This window comes from Argopecten irradians, chromosome 14, assembly GCF_041381155.1.
Source record: "Argopecten irradians isolate NY chromosome 14, Ai_NY, whole genome shotgun sequence".
NCBI classification, from domain to species: Eukaryota; Metazoa; Mollusca; class Bivalvia; order Pectinida; family Pectinidae; genus Argopecten; species Argopecten irradians.
Window position 1 is genome coordinate 17,087,333 of NC_091147.1, and position 17,006 is coordinate 17,104,338.

The 17,006-nt window shown below is 35.5% G+C and overlaps 1 protein-coding gene across 1 annotated transcript; it reads left to right on the top strand.

Moving 5' to 3' along the window:
- Positions 1-9,551: 9,551 nt before the first annotated feature.
- LOC138307675 (uncharacterized) lies at positions 9,552-16,535 on the top strand. The gene is made up of 8 exons (XM_069248495.1): positions 9,552-9,729; positions 10,610-10,701; positions 11,046-11,116; positions 11,650-11,873; positions 12,574-12,686; positions 13,319-13,386; positions 13,813-14,108; positions 14,518-16,535. Exons 1-8 carry the CDS (start codon positions 9,591-9,593, stop codon positions 14,688-14,690), a joined length of 1,176 nt encoding a protein of 391 aa, XP_069104596.1. The 5' UTR covers positions 9,552-9,590; the 3' UTR covers positions 14,691-16,535.
- Positions 16,536-17,006: the final 471 nt, after the last annotated feature.

The following is a 17,006-nucleotide window of genomic DNA, read 5'->3' on the forward strand; positions in this document are numbered from 1 at the left end:
CTTCTAAGGCCAAAGGTCAACCAAAATTGTGAATCATATGACCACCACCTCTCAGGGTGAAATGGGGGAAGGGTCGAAAAAGGTAAAATTGGCTAAAATTTCAAAAATCTACTTCTCCACTCACAGATGTGCTAGAATCAAATACTCTTCATGGATATAAAGGTCTCAAGGCATTCTACAAAAAATTCTGAATTCTATGACCCTGGGGTCTCAGGTTTCCCCCTGGGGAGGGGGTTAAATTTACAATAGTTTATATAGGGAAAACACATTTTTGAGCATAATTTGGTCATTTATAATAGTATATTAGTCAAATGTTGTCAGAATTATTCCTATGAGATTGGGCATTTTAACACAATATCCATATTGGTCCTGGCCGACCCCCAGGGGCCAGAGGGGCGGGGCAAAACTGGTAAAAGTGGTTAAAATTTCAGAAATCTTCTCTGAATTCACAGATTTGATGGAACCAGACACTCTTCATATATTGGAAGGTCTTAAGGCCCTGTACATTAATTGTGAATTCCATGGCCCTTGGCTCTCAGATTTTCCCCTGGGGAGGGGGTAAAATTTACTATTGAATATAAAGGGAAAACACATTTATGAACATTATTTGCTTAGTTTACATAGGAAATTAGTCAATCTGGGTTAGAATTATTAGCCCGAGATAGCATTTTAGCGTCATATCCATATTGGTCCTGGCCGACCCCCAGGGGCTAGAGGGACGGGGCCAAAAGGGGTCAAAATGGATAAAATTTCAAAAATCTTTCATCTGAATTCAGAAATTTGATGAAATCAAATACCCTTCATAGATTAAAAAGTCAAATTTATAAAATCACTGACTGACTTCAAGGGCCTGATCGGCAAATATATAGTGTTTAAATAAACACTTTGTTTCATTCTGTATCTAAACTCAGGTGACCGTTAAGGCCCATGGGCCTCTTGTAATCGCCTACTAATTGTGAACGCAGTGAGAGTTTCATCTTTTTTTAATGTGGTTTAGCGATGAACATTATACAGATTTTTACTTTTTGTAGGTTCATACGAGGAATTGTTAAACCTGAGAAAAGTGATATTCCCAGAGGCCGAAGGCCGAGAGAAATATCACCTTTCAAAGGTTTAATAATTCCTCGTATTAACCTACAAAAAGTCAATGATTGTTTTGGTATATGAAATGATGCCTCTTTAATTGTAATTAAAAAACAAAATCAAGAAAATGTTCATCCACGTATCCTCAGTATGTACTTTTAGCACTTCTGATAGACTTCTTCACAATATACGTAATCTTCAAACATATGGCTTCATTTAACATGTTTATAACAAATGGACCAATACGTTGGTACGTTGTCTTGTGTCCATATTCTGTAGCTGATTGTAGATCGTGAAACAATCGCTGAATTCGATAATGAAACAGAAGTAAGTAATGACGGTTTCATAATGAATAAACGTTTTATCCTCAGATGTGAACGAATGCTCAAATGTACCTTGCGATAATAACGGAGGCTGTATTAATTCTCTGGGTTCCTACACCTGTGTGTGTACAACAGGATGGACCGGACCGAACTGTTCCATAGGTAACTCACTCAACACACTTATAAAACGAATGAAAGAATATTACGCTCATTAGAATATTAGCCTTCACCAATAGCGGTAGGGACACGTTCCATGACCACAAACAAGATAAGTTGACAAGGAGCATTTGAACCTTGCTGAACTGAAATACTTAAATTATTATTCAAACAAACCTTTAAATGGGTCAAAAATGATATAACATCCCTTGAAGCAAATTGATAACACTCTTTGGGGCAAAATGTTTTTTTATTTGCTCTTTATACAGCTCATATTCAGAAAAAAATACTAAATGGATATGAATAAAACACAAATTCCATAGATTAATCACAGATGAATAGCTTATTTTGTGCAATGGAATTGAAATATAGTTTTGTCATAAAGGAACTGAAATATAAACTCACCACAACAGATTCGCGGGTAAACACATAAAGGCTACATTCTTATTATGAAAAATTAATCTGTTGATGATTTTACATTGGTTTCTGAATGCAGATGTCAAGGAGTGCGACAACGATCCATGCTTTAATGGCGGTGTATGTTCGGAGGTCTCTGGTTCATTTGCCTGTGACTGCCCCGTCGGATGGACCGGAAGCCTGTGTACTGACGGTAAGATATACTGATCACGTGATATTCAAGTACAGTGTAAAAGGAATGACCTAGCAATAATTGTCTCAAGAACAGGTAACTCTATAAGATGTAAAGACAGAATTCAAAATTTATCGGCCGTCGTTGTACAAAGTTATACACAATTTCGCCCAGTTATGGCAAATATAACTTTAAAATGATTATAGAAAAATGAAAATTAGTAATTAAAAACGTAATATACTATTTTATAATAATAAGGTAACGCCTTATTACTTTCTGTCGTAGATGTGAATGAGTGTAATACTGTGCCATGTAACCACAATGGTGGGTGTGTCAACACACCAGGATCGTACTCCTGTGTGTGTTCCAGTGGCTGGACTGGAAAGAACTGTTCCACAGGTACATACTCACATAGTTAACTAATATATTTAGGAAGATTGACATGATTAGGTAGGCAAATGGCCTCATAATGAATTTCTGTGAATCTGTTCCTGTTCTTAAATTAATGTTCTTAGAGACATCAAATACAACTACAAAATATAATTTTTATTTTATATTTAAATATAGGTGTGAATGTAACGATTTTGTTTTTACTTTGGTATATGTTTATGTTTTAAGACATGTTGAATTGATTGGAAATTGTATTAAATGCTCCAAATGTGAATTCAGACAGAGAACAGATACCAGCTGACAATCGCAAATTATAATTTCCAACGTTACAGTAATGATGTCATGTGTGTATTGACGTCACAGAGGGCCCAATGTTGTTACATAGAAATAGCATTGGGCCTTATACCAGGCAGTGTACAATGATGATGGGAATATTGATATATATGTGTTTCAGATGTAAATGAATGTAATAGTTTGCCCTGTGGACCCGGAAGTTGTCGGAATACAAACGGATCTTTTATCTGTGACTGTCCAGTCGGACGCACTGGACCGACATGTGACCAAGGTATATATTGTCTTTAATGACGTTTATCCTTGTGATTTCATCTTAATATTCTAACTATGGTTTTTAATTGGACTATTTTCCTCGAATATCCGTAGTATATGCGGACGGATATGCTGTCCGAGACATCTTGCTGACCCCATAAATATATTCTCTAAAATGATAATGCTTTTACTTTTAAATCTTGCTATGCTAAGTTGTCTTAATAAGGTTTCCCTTTTTTAAAGTTTGGAATGATTAACATTTGCAGATTAAAAAAAGAAATGAATAGAAGTTATGAATGATGTAGAGATAAACTATCATGAATTTACTTGGATCACGAAGTTTGCAAAAGTAAATCGGACGACCTTTGTGTATTTCCTCCAGTAAATCATACTAAGTTTTGATTTCAGTGTTGCGGACGACCTTTGTGTTTTTCCTGCCAGTCCTGAACAGGACATTCACAGCCGATCTGTCTAACAACACATCCCAAGAGTTTGTTACGTTAGCCACGTCTTTCTGTAACGAGGTAAGAAAATACTGTCAAACCCGCCTTAGCAGCCAACCCTGTATAAAGACCACCTGCTGAATTTTAACACAATTTTCCCTTTATGTCAAGAATGCCTCCCTGTAAAGACATTTTTCTTTGACTCTTGGGTGATCTTTATAGATATGCTTGATTGAACAGTGCAATCGAAATGAAAATTAAAAACGCTCGATTCATCAATGGTGAGCGGCTATCTTCCAGATGACATATTGGGAGAAGATTAATCGGGTAAGATACATCAACCTACTAAATCGGTAAACTATGTGTCAAATGACAATAATTTCATACTATCACTACGTTGTATGGCGAAGACTAAGTGATGTAAGTGATTGTCAAATACGATTCCTGGTAATGAAATGCTTTAGCATCAGCACACTACTGTAAACCAAAGTTCTTTCGCGTGCGATTTATTTTTGCGGATTTCGCGATCCCAGTAAATTCATGAAAGTTTATCTCCGCGAATTAATATCAATATCATCCATATTGTTAGGAATTAGCATTAAATTGTCAAATCGGGGAATATCAAACTTAGCGAAGTTGTTTTGAAATTGAAATCACGAGATTTAGTACCCGTGAAAAAAGTTGGTTAACAGTAGATATATTGTATTATATTACAATTATTTGGTGATTTCGACACATGTCTAGGATACGCTCACTTGGTAAAAGAATACTCCCCTTTTGTGTCACTAATTAATTTGAAAGTAAACTGAACCCTGAAAAGGAATTAAACGTTTGTAAAACATAAATTCCTGAGCAACTATTTTACCTTTTTATTTAAGGATGCCGCATACGAAGAAGAAAAATCTTACTCAGCAGCTTCTATAATATCTTTTCTCTGACTGCTTGATTTCATTCGCGTGCGATTTATTTTCGCGAATTTCGTGCTCAATGTTAATTCGCGCAAGCTTATCTGTGCGAATTGATATCTTCCACCATTCTTGCTCAATGAAATGAGAGTATTCCCATTCAATTTCAGCGAAACTTAATCTCCCTAGAAATGTTTTGAGACGGAAATAGAGAAATTGAATAGCCGCGAAAAAAAAGTTGGTTTACAGTTATCAATTTGGGGTTTCGCTTGATTTCCATATCGATACTGAAATTTAACTTATTTACATGTGCTATATATTTCGCTCATTTAGAATTCGCGAAAATAAATCACCGCGAAAAATATTCACCTATCTGCACAATAGAGTTATACTTGTAAATTGCTAAATCAAATGACATGAAAAATGTATTGGGCATGAATATGCGAAAATTTAGGAACCGCGAAAATAGGTTGATTTAACAGTATTTGATATCTTTGATAGCAAATACTAAGAACTAGTCATGAGCATTGAAAGTTATTGATATTTACGGTTTGTTTTGATATGTATACCCACTGTCTATTGTCTCATGATTAATGTAATGAATGTATACCCTAACAGGTGGAGGCAGTGCTCCGGGGGCACCAACAGTTCCCACATTTCTTTGGCTGTGACGTCGCTAACTTCAGGTAGGAACTGTCTTATCAAGGGTGGTAGTCTCATATTTACCCAATATTTTTGCGTTGTTCAATATTCATTAGACTTATTTAATCACGTCACTATGTTCCTAAGCACCTTCTGTCAAAATTTGAACCTGTAATTTATTTCTATATTGATATTCATTTTTTAACCTTTTCTGTAAATGAAAAACCAATATTCGTCTAGTGTATTTCTGTTCCATAATACGATTGTTGTACGGCCAAAGACTGTAAAATTATTTTAATTTCCCGGTGAGAAATTCGCAATTTTCACTTATATATTAATTTGCAGTGACATTTTTTTCGCGAATTTTTCATATAGGACATTTTAATCCATACTTGTTAAATTCCATTTTAGCCTTTCCATTTCAAATTTTTGCGGACTGAAAAAATAATAGGAATTACTTCTCAATATATAGTTTCTAAATATTTAACTTTAAATCCATTGTATAATGACATTTGAATTTTCCGCTTCAGGAACAACCCCTTTATTATGAATGTTGAACTAACGTTTGATGGTAACGAGACTATTTCGACGCTCCAAGCTGCTCGAACAGAACTATTGGATGATAAACCACTTCTATACTCGGATAGATTTGGAGTGACCCTTGGCGATTTAGTGGTGGAAGTCCAGAACTACAACGCCACAAGGAAAACCTGGTACGGTCATCTGGTCAACCTAGTGTTCACGTCAAATCTGCTGGACCCAGAATCGACCAGCTACAGAACAGTAGACCTCAGAATGTGTTCTGATGTAAGTGGATCACACGAAATGGTGCTGGAAGAAAATATTTTTATCGTCATTATATACAAATTATTTGAATCCACATGTGGTTACATTGAACAGCTCTAAAGAAATCGCGTTTGCGTATTATAAAAGAAATTCCGGGTTATCTCTAATTTCTTTTTATAATGGTGTCCTCAAAGATCGAATCTGGTATCAAATAATTTAATAATTTAACTTATTATAAATGGTATGATTGAAAATTACTATTCCGTATGCTTACTATGAATGGTAGGTACACTCCGAGCTTTGAGTTGCTAAATCATTGATATTATTTTGTGATCCTCCATGCCCTTATATGAAGTTGTCTTCAATTCTTTTTGTGTAATACTCTCCTTGTCTTCGCAGATCACTCAGTTGATGAATGCTTCGCCTTTTGCTCAGAACTACATAGGATGCTTGGTAGAAAATATACAGTAAGTCACGTTTGTCTCCATCTCATGATTTTGTTTTCAACATTTTTGTTTAATTTCTATTTTATATTACAGTTTATAGTTCAATAGAAATTGAAAAATCTATTATTTTAGATTAATAACTGCTATTTTTGGATAATTTATCCATAGGTATTGTAGTCAGAATTATCTATAGGTATTGTAGTCAGAATTATCTTTAGGTATTGTAGTCAGAATTATCAATAGTTGTTGTAGTCAGAATTATCTATAGGTATTGTAGTCAGAATTATCTGTAAGTATTGTAGTCAGAATTATCTATAGGTATTGTAGTCAGAATTATCTATAGGTGTAGTCAGAATTATCTATAGGTATTGTAGTCAGAATTATCTATAGGTATTGTAGTCAGAATTATCTATAGGTATTGTGCGCCAAAGATAATCGTCTGCCGTCCTGCTTGCAGTGCTCAAACGGAACTTGAATTCCATCCCAGGTTGCAGGTTTAAAATATTAAAAAAAAAATTCACTGACGTCTTGTCAAGCATACGTCTGCGTAGATATGTCATTCTGAGCCTATAGAATACTAGAAAGAAATACTACAAAATAATATTCACTTGTACGTCATTGACCCTCTTGCATAGTAACGTTGGTCAAACGTATAAGAAACTACTAACTTGTTAATGTTACCGACATATGCTGAGAAATGTGTTAAATTGCTCAACTAATTAACATGCGGTGTTATTTTCTTTAGAAATGCCACCAATTTGAGCAGTTCATCTTTGGCAACACTTGCTATATATATGGATGGTGGATTTAATGTAGCGAGTTTGCAGAACAGTTTATCAGACTTTCTGTCCAGCAAGCGCCCTCTGGTGAGATTCGGAGACTACATGGGACATAACTTAGGGGGCTATACCGTCTACTTCTCCAATTACACGGGCTATATTGACGTCCCTCTCACTTTACAAGTCATCAACCAATTATGGAATCCGGATCTCGCTGATCCGCAGTCTGAGGCATATAAACAGCTTGCTAATCCGCTCTGTACAGCTGTAAGTGTTCAACAATGATGTCACGTCTATATGTGTCCATGAAATAACAGTAAATTTTAAAATAGTTACTGTAAACACTTTACTATTGCGAGATACTTATTTTCACAAATTGTGTGACTGTGATCTGCCCATCAATAGTGACATATTTTTTGAACAGTTTCATTGTGTTCTATATCTTTAATCCTTGCTTCTTGCAAGGTAAACAAATATTTATTGTATCTTTTTAAATAACATTTATTAGGTCATCTGACCAAAAGTGTCAGGATAACTTATTGTCATCATGCACCGTCCGTCGTCGTGCGCCGTCCGCCGGGCGTAAACTTTTCATTCAAACGACTTCTCCTCAATAAACGATAGGCCCAGGGTACTCATATAGGGCCTGTAGCATGCTGGGATGAAGGGCTACCAATTTTGTTCAAATGAATGACCTTGACCTTCATTCAAGGTCACAGGGGTCAAAAAGGAAAAAATCTTTTAACGACTTCTTCTCAAGAACCAAAAGGCCAAGGGTACTCATATTGGGCCTGCGGCATGCTGGGATGAAGGGCTACCAAGTTTTTTAAAATAGATATACTTGCCTTTCATTCAAGGTCACGGGGGTCAAATAGGGTAAAATATTTTAACCTTTTCTACTGAATTACTAAGAGGCCTAGAGACCAGATATTGGTCCTGTGGCATGCCGGGATTAAGGGCTACCAAGTTTCTTCAAATGAATGACCTTGATCTTCATTCAAGGTCACAGGGGTCAAAAAGGCTTAAATCTTTAAACGACTTCTTCTCAAGAACCAAAATGCACAGGGTACTCATATTGGGCCTGCAGTATGCTTTGATGAAGGGATACCAAGTTTTTTTTAATAATTGACCTTGGCCTTCATTCAAGGTCACGGGGGTCAAATATGCAAAGATCTTTTAACGACTTCTTGTGAATAAGTAAGAGGCCTAGACACCTGATATTGGGCCTGTAGCATGCTGGGATGAAGGGCTACCAAGTTTGTTCACATGATTGACCTTGATCTTCATTCAAGGTCACAGGGGTCAAAAAGGCTTAAATCTTTAAACGACTTCTTCTCAAGAACCAAAATGCACAGGGTACTCATATTGGGCCTGCAGTATGCTTTGATGAAGGGCTACCAAGTTTTTTTTTAAATAATTGACCTTGACTTTCATTTAAGGTCACGGGGGACAAATTGGCTAAAATCTTTAAACGACTACGTTGTATTGTGCTAATAGTCAGATGACCGTTAAGGCCCATGAGCCTCCTGTTTAAATAAATGCTTGCACTACGTGTTATAGAAACCCAGTCCGCAATAATGTCGTGACTGTTTTTTTTTCAGCGATCCGCTCGCGCTTTGTGTGTTTTAATGAAATACATAATTTGTATTCGTCTCAAGTAGCTTATCAAATATCGTGCCATCAATAGACATGATTACTGTACATGCTTAACAATCATTCTGTCTAATTATAATTCAATCTTCCTTAAACGAACAAATAAATTCATACAAATCACTGGCTTAAAGTTTCGTGACATGAAAATTGATGTCGCGGTTTATAACGATACCACCATTTGGCTAATTCCATGGCGTAACAATTTCTTAATGAAAAAGTCCTTTAAGAAATTCAAGACATAAGATTGAGTTATAAGTAAAAACTTGCTTTGTATGTTATGGATCTATAACCCAAAAACTATGTTATTCAAGTTTCATGCTTAATTACTGTGATTGCATTATTAAATCAGAACAATTTTTACTGTGGCTTTCATTTCAGATTACAAGCATCGTAATGGCGGACAGTACCCTGGCCGGTGACTTCAAGGAGTGCATGGATGTCCGATTTAGGTATATAAAATAATGAGGTCTGAAAAAATCTTGTAATAGATTTAAACTCACTGTAGAGCTTAAATTCTTAGCTGCGTAGACATTTTCGTTTTTTTCACTTTCTTTCAATATCCACCCAAGAGACCAATGGTACACCGGTATGTTGATTGCAATTGATCATTTGGAAGCCTGAAAAAGAGGCCTTAAGCAGATGGTCTTTCTACAGAGGTGGCTGCTAAGACAGGTTTTTCTTACCTGTCCTTATCAACGAATATTATTATGCGATGTTGTTATTTGCATATCTAAAATGAATTAAAGTCGACATAAAAATATTATTTAAAAAAATGAAGTTATCTTTACCCTGTATTACAGCGAACTTCCCCCCGTCGTTGAGTTTTCCCTGAGATTTGACTCGGAGAACATGACGTATAACGTGACGAGCCTGGATTTCTATAGCCTGATTAAGGGAGGTACAGCCCTTAGTGTCTTCTACGACTACTATAGCCGTACCCTAGGCCCATTGTTGGTCTTTCATACCTCATGGGGGATGATTTCATTCGGTAAGTCGGTGAGAACTGAAACAATGATATGTTGCAATTTACTTTCGCGATTTCAGCGGTACTCTGCTATTATCGCGAAAATTCGATTCGCGACATATTGAGTAACAGATAAATCGTGTATATCCGAAAGTCATATCGTGCAAATTTAAACCGATGAATTAAAATGTATTATCGTTTTTACTTAGAATGGCGATAATGCAGCTCCACGTAAATAACCGGCTAAACGGTATAAGATATGTTAAACATCTTGTATTATTAACTATTTAACACAATATGTGTCAACGTCAATGTAGAGTTCCAAAAGTTAAGTTAACCCTCGCGTTCATGTAGGTTCTTATATTTAGTCGCCAGGACTAATCTAGGGACAATAAGGAGGGTTACATTCTTATATTCGTCGTATGATCATGGCTTTTCGGGATTTCCGAGAAGTAGGTTGACAAAGATATGTATGAAAAAATGAAATCAGACTTTTATTGTTGTATTGTACCAATACCTAGATTATTATATAGGGGTCGTTGATAAAGCAGGAGACGCCTGCTTTCATTGAACACCTGGTTTCTTCTATAGTCTAAGATGTCTTTACATACCCAGCTAATACTGTGTAGCCGATTTATTCGCTAGCCAAACATTTCGCCATTTAGACCTAAGCTGGAAAAATACATTTTTGGGAACCGGAATTTCGCGATATGGCTTTAAGAGTTTATATGGTTTGTCTACTGGTTATTATTTATCAAAGGAAATTTTCATGACCACACCATTGTAACACGAAATTATAAAAAGTTCATCCCCCGAGACGTAATGCTGCAAATAGTTCTTGGTAAATTGCTTTACGGTTCTGATGACTACTTGTGTATATTTTTGGCATTTGGTGTCATTTCAGATGCTGTTCTGCTCGATACAGACTTTGAGTTCTTTAACACCGGCCCGAACCTTACACTATGGAAAGACTTTGAGCTACTATTCTGTAAAGACGTAAGAACTGCCCTATTTCATAATTCATGTTAATGTATGTTTTGTTTCATTCTTCTTTTGAATATGAATGCAAGATAACGTTAATTTTCTGCTTTTATTTCTTCTTTTTAATATCCAATTATGTCAAACTATTAATCATGACCGTTTTGGATCGTTCACTCATTCACGTGATAAAGTATTCGGTTATATTAGCTGCCGTTGACATTTGCCCTTGATTAAATACAGTCAAACCTGCTCTAATGACCACCCGTATATAACGACCGCCTGTCTATAACGACCGGTTTTGTAACTTCAAATTTGTATCATAAAATCCTTTTATAATTTTGTTATTTACTTATTTACAGATTGATGATTTTATATCCACGGCCTCAGCACTCAACGATCGTTATTACGGATGCAAATTACAGCCAGTCAAGTAAGGCTCATAGTTGTGAAATGAGTAGGAAAGTACCATTTGAACACTACTAAATTTACTCGTTTAAAACTAGGATATAGGAAGTGGTTTTTGTAAAAATGCATTATTTTTCATTGAATGTTTCCTTATATTTCGAAGTATCAAAACTTGTTGAGTATTTTAAAGATATCTTAGCGATGACTATACCTGAACATTTTTAGGGAAAGCAATACATACATTTTACTGCTTTCTTAATGGATGGCTTCCTTTTACGTATTTTCGTTTATTGACACATTTTTTGAAATGGTTAATTTAGGTATTGTAAACCAGTTTTTTAGCGTGCGATCAATTTTTGCGTACTTTGCGGACGGTAAGAAATCGAAAAAATAAATCGTCGCAAAAATATTTTACATACAGGAAAGTTTAACTTAGAACGTCGCGATCGCGAATATAAATCGTCGTGAAAAAAGCAGTTAAATATTAAAATGCGAATTTGCAGTGTATCTAAAGAAACATGAAGATGAATTCAATTTATGATATTTACTATTTTCCAGCGTCATGCAGCCTAGAAATTTCACCTTAAGGATAGTATTTAACGGAACTGATGATGTCACACAACAGGACATTATCACCGCCATAAGTAACCAAGCCGGGAATAATGTGTTTGGTGATAAGGTGGTGTGGGAGATCGGCCGAGAACTGGTGTACCTGGCAGAGGATGGAATGGGTCAGCCAGTCAATATATCAGACTTCACAACACCAGCACCAGTAGGAATCGGTACGGCCAAGTCGGAAAAGGCGACTAAATTATATCCTTCTGGTTATCTATTTTAAATATAATGACACGACCAAGTCTAATCGCCATTTGTCCGACGTTGTGCGTCATCCGTAGTCGTGTCTGTATTTATATTTTCGATTTTTCAAAAACCATCTAAGAAAATCAACTCGTAGCAGGAACTTGTATATTATAGTCAAAATGCAATCAACATTATCAACCATATCATCCTCGCCGGTCAGTATTAGTTAGATATGTGGAACAAAATCGGTCGAGACTGACTTCTAATGGCCTTAAGGGTAATGGACAATGGTTCGAATTGACTAAGATATGGTATAATCAAATAAAGACGGTGGCGGGAAATATAAGTCGACCCGCGTTATGAAAATGATCGGTGAGCTTACAACTTTTGCGACACTTACAAAAATCATCAATTCCCTTTAAAATTACCATTTTAAGAAAATAAATGCCGTTTCGGTTGGTATGTTCATGTAAAAAAGTTAACTTTTGATTAACATTTTTTCTCTAGTTGTTCGGTAATGTATATTGGATACTAAAAATAATAAATTTTACCTACCAACATCATTGTATAATAGTAGAATTTTATGCCTAGTAATGTTGCTTTTGCGCCATTTATTTGAGCACTAAAGAAAAATACATTAGGACATACAACCATTGTAAAGCATTGATGTGGTCTATTTAGTGTTTACGGAGTTCGTAGTGACTTTCCAAGCTCGAAATATGACCTACACCGCTGCCCTAGCCGATAGGACCACAACAGAGTTCTCCTCACTGGCGGTCCCACTTGTGACTGAGGTACGTTACGATATACAATAAAGCACACTTATAACGAACTTCCGGTGGAGGTACTTCGTTACAAACATAGATCGTTATACATATATTGTAGAACATGAAATATCCGTCTGTACCTTCGTGGTTTCAATGGCAACACATTTTATTTCAAAAACATTTGAAAAAGGATCATGGTTTGGAGCTTTAACATTATTTCGTGGATAGAAATATTCGTGGTTTGTCAATGGATCAAACTATTATAAAAAACAAAATTCGTTGTTTTTTATTCGTTGTTTCACAGCAACCACGAAAACAAGTTTCTACACATCAAACATTCTAGACAGCATTACAAAACCTTGTATCAACCTTGTTTCGGAATAAAAAGTATAACATTATAACCATGAATTTGTTCTAATCGTGTTTGTAATAAAGTGAAGTACTTTTGAACCATTTTTTTCACTGCAATACTTTTGATGTTTAATGTTCCAGATCGATCTTTTAAAAATATGCATAAATGCAAAATGATAACTTGAAATCCGCATCAATCATGTGTATTGTTTAATCATTAAGATTTCAATATTGTTCAATCTGCTAATGTATACATTTACCCTTTGATAGAAGAAGATTTGATCATGTTAAATTTGTTTTGTCATCAGCTGAACACGTTGTACAGCGGTAAAAGCTACATGGATGATTTCCTTTCCTCCATTTTACTACAATTTAGGTAAGTTTCCATATCGCAACATATGTATGTTTGTTTCTGTAAAATATTCTTAACCTAAAATATGTCTTTTTCATGTGAAAATTGTATTAGTCAAATTGTATTTGAATTAGTTTGTATTTCATATACTTTCAGATTGTTTTGGTTTTTGGTTTTATTAGTTTAACGTCCTATTAACAGCCAGGGTCATGTAAGGACGTGCTAGGTTTGTTGGTGGACTAAAACCGGAGTACCCAGAGAAAAAGCGTCGACCAGCGGTGGTGACTGGTCGATATTGTCACATTTTTGTTTTATTTTACTTTTCCCGTTCTTCTTTTTTAAAAACGAGACGTAGAAAGACAAAAAAGGTTCATATCATTGTTTAATTATTCATTGTAATGACACATTTTATGTCTTTTTTAAATCGTTTTATTTCCTGCAAATCACCAGAGAGACTCCGGATGAAGTTGTCGTGACATTGATTTTCGATGGACCTCAGATTTCTACATTGGAGAAGAACATAAAAGATGTCCTGCAGGAGTATGCCAGACGTGCCTCGGACGGTAGTCAGCCGGCGTTCATGATTGGTACCCTATTGTTAGACAAAGACAACGTCACTATAGAACGATCTGTTGTTACCGCGGCCAACACCACTACATCGCCAACCACCGTATCCACTACCACACCTACCACCACAACATCTATGACTACAACAACACTGTCAACAACCACGGTTATAACTTCCGGTAAAAGATAAACTTGCTTGTTTGATTAATTATCGTCCGTTAATTAACAGCCATGGTCATGTAAGGACGGCCTCCCATAAATGCGGTGTGTAGTGTGTATTGCCTTGCCTAAGCTCTAGTTAGTTTTTTATTTTGTTAACGTATTTTTTTTTGGATATTTTGTCAAAATTTACAGGCTAAACGCCAATTTGTACGAGTTACAAGTCCTACTTACGTTAGCCTGGTTATACACTTTTTATCAACGATATATAGGCATACAAATATATATGATATATATGAAGTTATATATAGACATACAAATAACACCAATTTAAACGGAGATAAAATCTTAATTGGATGAATACGACTGTGCAATGATTTTTTTATTATTTCAGCGTTTTTTACCTAAATTTCCTTTATCCTTTTGTAGTACCTTGTGAAGGAGTGACGAGCTTTGGTGAGGTACTGCTTCCATTTCCAAACAACTGTCGCAAATACTACATGTGTTTCATCTCAACACCTATCGAAGGAAACTGTCAAGTTGGGGAGGCGTTCGATCCCACCATTTCCTCCTGTGCCTCGGACCCTACCTGTACCGATTGATATTGATATTTATTTTGTCATTTATATATAAATATACCATTTTGTATGGTTGCCTGAAAAGTTGTTTTAGCGACATAAAAATGACGTCACCGTTTGATTGGCTGACACGGAGTCGCAACAATATAATAGGGGTGTTATGGAGGAAATATACTAAATACACCGGTTAAAGTTTATGGTTCAAGAAAGTATCGATTTCATCAGCAAAAATAAGCCCCGTGACACACATGATCACAGAAACCACAGACTGTTTCTCCGTAAACAATTTTGGGGGACAAAGCGCGTTATTTTTGTATTTGTTTGGGTTTCGTTGTTGGGTCATTCGAAAGTCATTTATATAATCTATATCAAATTTTATTTAAATCAAATGTATGACTTGTCACGGTAATTGTAAATATGTGCTACGGGACTCATTACTCATGGAATCGACACTTACCTCAAAACGAGCGACTTCTAAACTCCATATTGAATGCTGTTTAGAAAATTGTCTTGTTGTGGTAGGGCTTATGAGAACACTCGCCATTCTGAACACACTTGAATAGTTAACGTTTACCAGTGACAACTCTATTTTTACCATCCCTCAATTAAGATTTTCCGTAATGATTGTGAATCGAATAATAAGCAAAAAACGTCAGCGTTTTCTCACATAAGCGTGACCTTATGATTTCTTCTTACATGGTTCATGTAATGTACTCCTCCGTGTATCAGAGAAACTATGTAGTCATGGATGGTGCCAATTTCACCATTTTTCAGGTCACCTGAGACGAAGTCTAAAATGATCTATTCTAATCGCTTTTGTCTGTCGTAGTGCGTCGTCCGTCGTACCTCGTGTGTCTGTAAATAATTAACATTTTTGACTTCTCCAAAACTGCTGAAGCAAATGCATGAAATTTTGCACAAACCATCTAAGGCATAAGGCCAATCAAAATTCTGAATTATATGTCCCCCCCTACTCCAAAGGACTGTGAAAGGGGCCAAAACGGGTAAAATTGACTAAAATTTCAAATATCTTCTGAAATTTCAGAAATAGTAAAATCGAATACTTTTATATAGGGAAAACACCTCTTTGAGAATTATTCGATCATTGTCAGAATTATCAGTATGAAATGGCGGTTGAACCTTGATGACAAAATTTCCCTGACTGACACCCAGGGGTCTATAGGGTTTTACATTATGTAACCGTTTAAACTTAAAAAAAAAATCTTCTTTTCAACTTCAACAAATAGAGAAAAAAGATTCAATCGACTGGGATCCGACAACCCCTCTTCGGGGAAGTGGTACCCTTTTATATTATTTAGTCCATAATCCACTTTATTGGATAGCAATTATGTATTAAATATTCATGACTGACATTATATACATATTACAAACGTAAATCAGTGCGCTGTATCAGCACTCTGGTAACCGCCAATGCCTCTTTGGACCTCTTGTTCTTTTTGTATTTAAATTTGTATATCTTATTGTTATTTTTATTGTGAAATTTGTAAATAAACATCCTGATCATTTCGTAATGTTCCCTGTAAGGTAGTTATACTGTCAATCCTGTCTATAAAAACCATCCAAGAGACCAAGGAAAAATGGTCTTTATAACCAAGTGAGCGTTATATACAGGTCAAATTGGGCTGAAATTGACCCAAAAACATGATTCATTAAACAGGTATTGATACAGAGGTGGTCGCTAATGCAGGTTTGAATGTATTACGAAATTTGATATCCATCACATTTTATTTATTCTCATATGTCTCCAGTAGCGATGTTTTAGCGTTATTTATGACATTTTACTATTTCAAAATGTATTATCTTTTGTAAATCGATTTGATTGATCATATCATTAAAACATTAAATCATTCGGAGTATTTATTGCTTTTATGTTTTTGTTTTGTATAGAAATATTTAGGTACTGCATGTTTTCCATTTAAAAAACCACACACACATGATAAATTATTAGGAATCGAATTCTTATTAGACATTTCCTATTTTTAAGTTGATTGACTGAGTATGTTGTCAAGGACAACTGTTGAAATGGGGGTCATTTCTTGTTTGTAGGTGTAAATAAGTATTTCTTTTTACTGCAGTCTTATTATAACACCTGTGTGTATGTCAGATTTCTATACACGTTATTATAAAGCGTTTCTAGTCGAGTAGTTAATAAGCTGTCACAGAGCCATAAACAGTTTTCACAACGTATGTACAAACAATAATATTTGAGACGACCCCCTTTTCATCTGTAGCCCGAGTACCTGGAACTCAAAAATGTCGAATCCTCGATGACCTCAAGTTATGTACAAAACTAACGATGTATAATAAGTACACAACAAT

Excerpts from the sequence above, each read along its gene's own strand:
- LOC138307675 (XM_069248495.1), top strand. The coding sequence starts at position 9,591 with ATGACGTATAACGTGACGAGCCTGGATTTCTATAGCCTGATTAAGGGA. Across the intron at positions 12,687-13,318 it reads CGGTCCCACTTGTGACTGAG|CTGAACACGTTGTACAGCGG; the intron begins GTACGTTACGAT and ends TTTTGTCATCAG. Across the intron at positions 14,109-14,517 it reads AACCACGGTTATAACTTCCG|TACCTTGTGAAGGAGTGACG; the intron begins GTAAAAGATAAA and ends ATCCTTTTGTAG.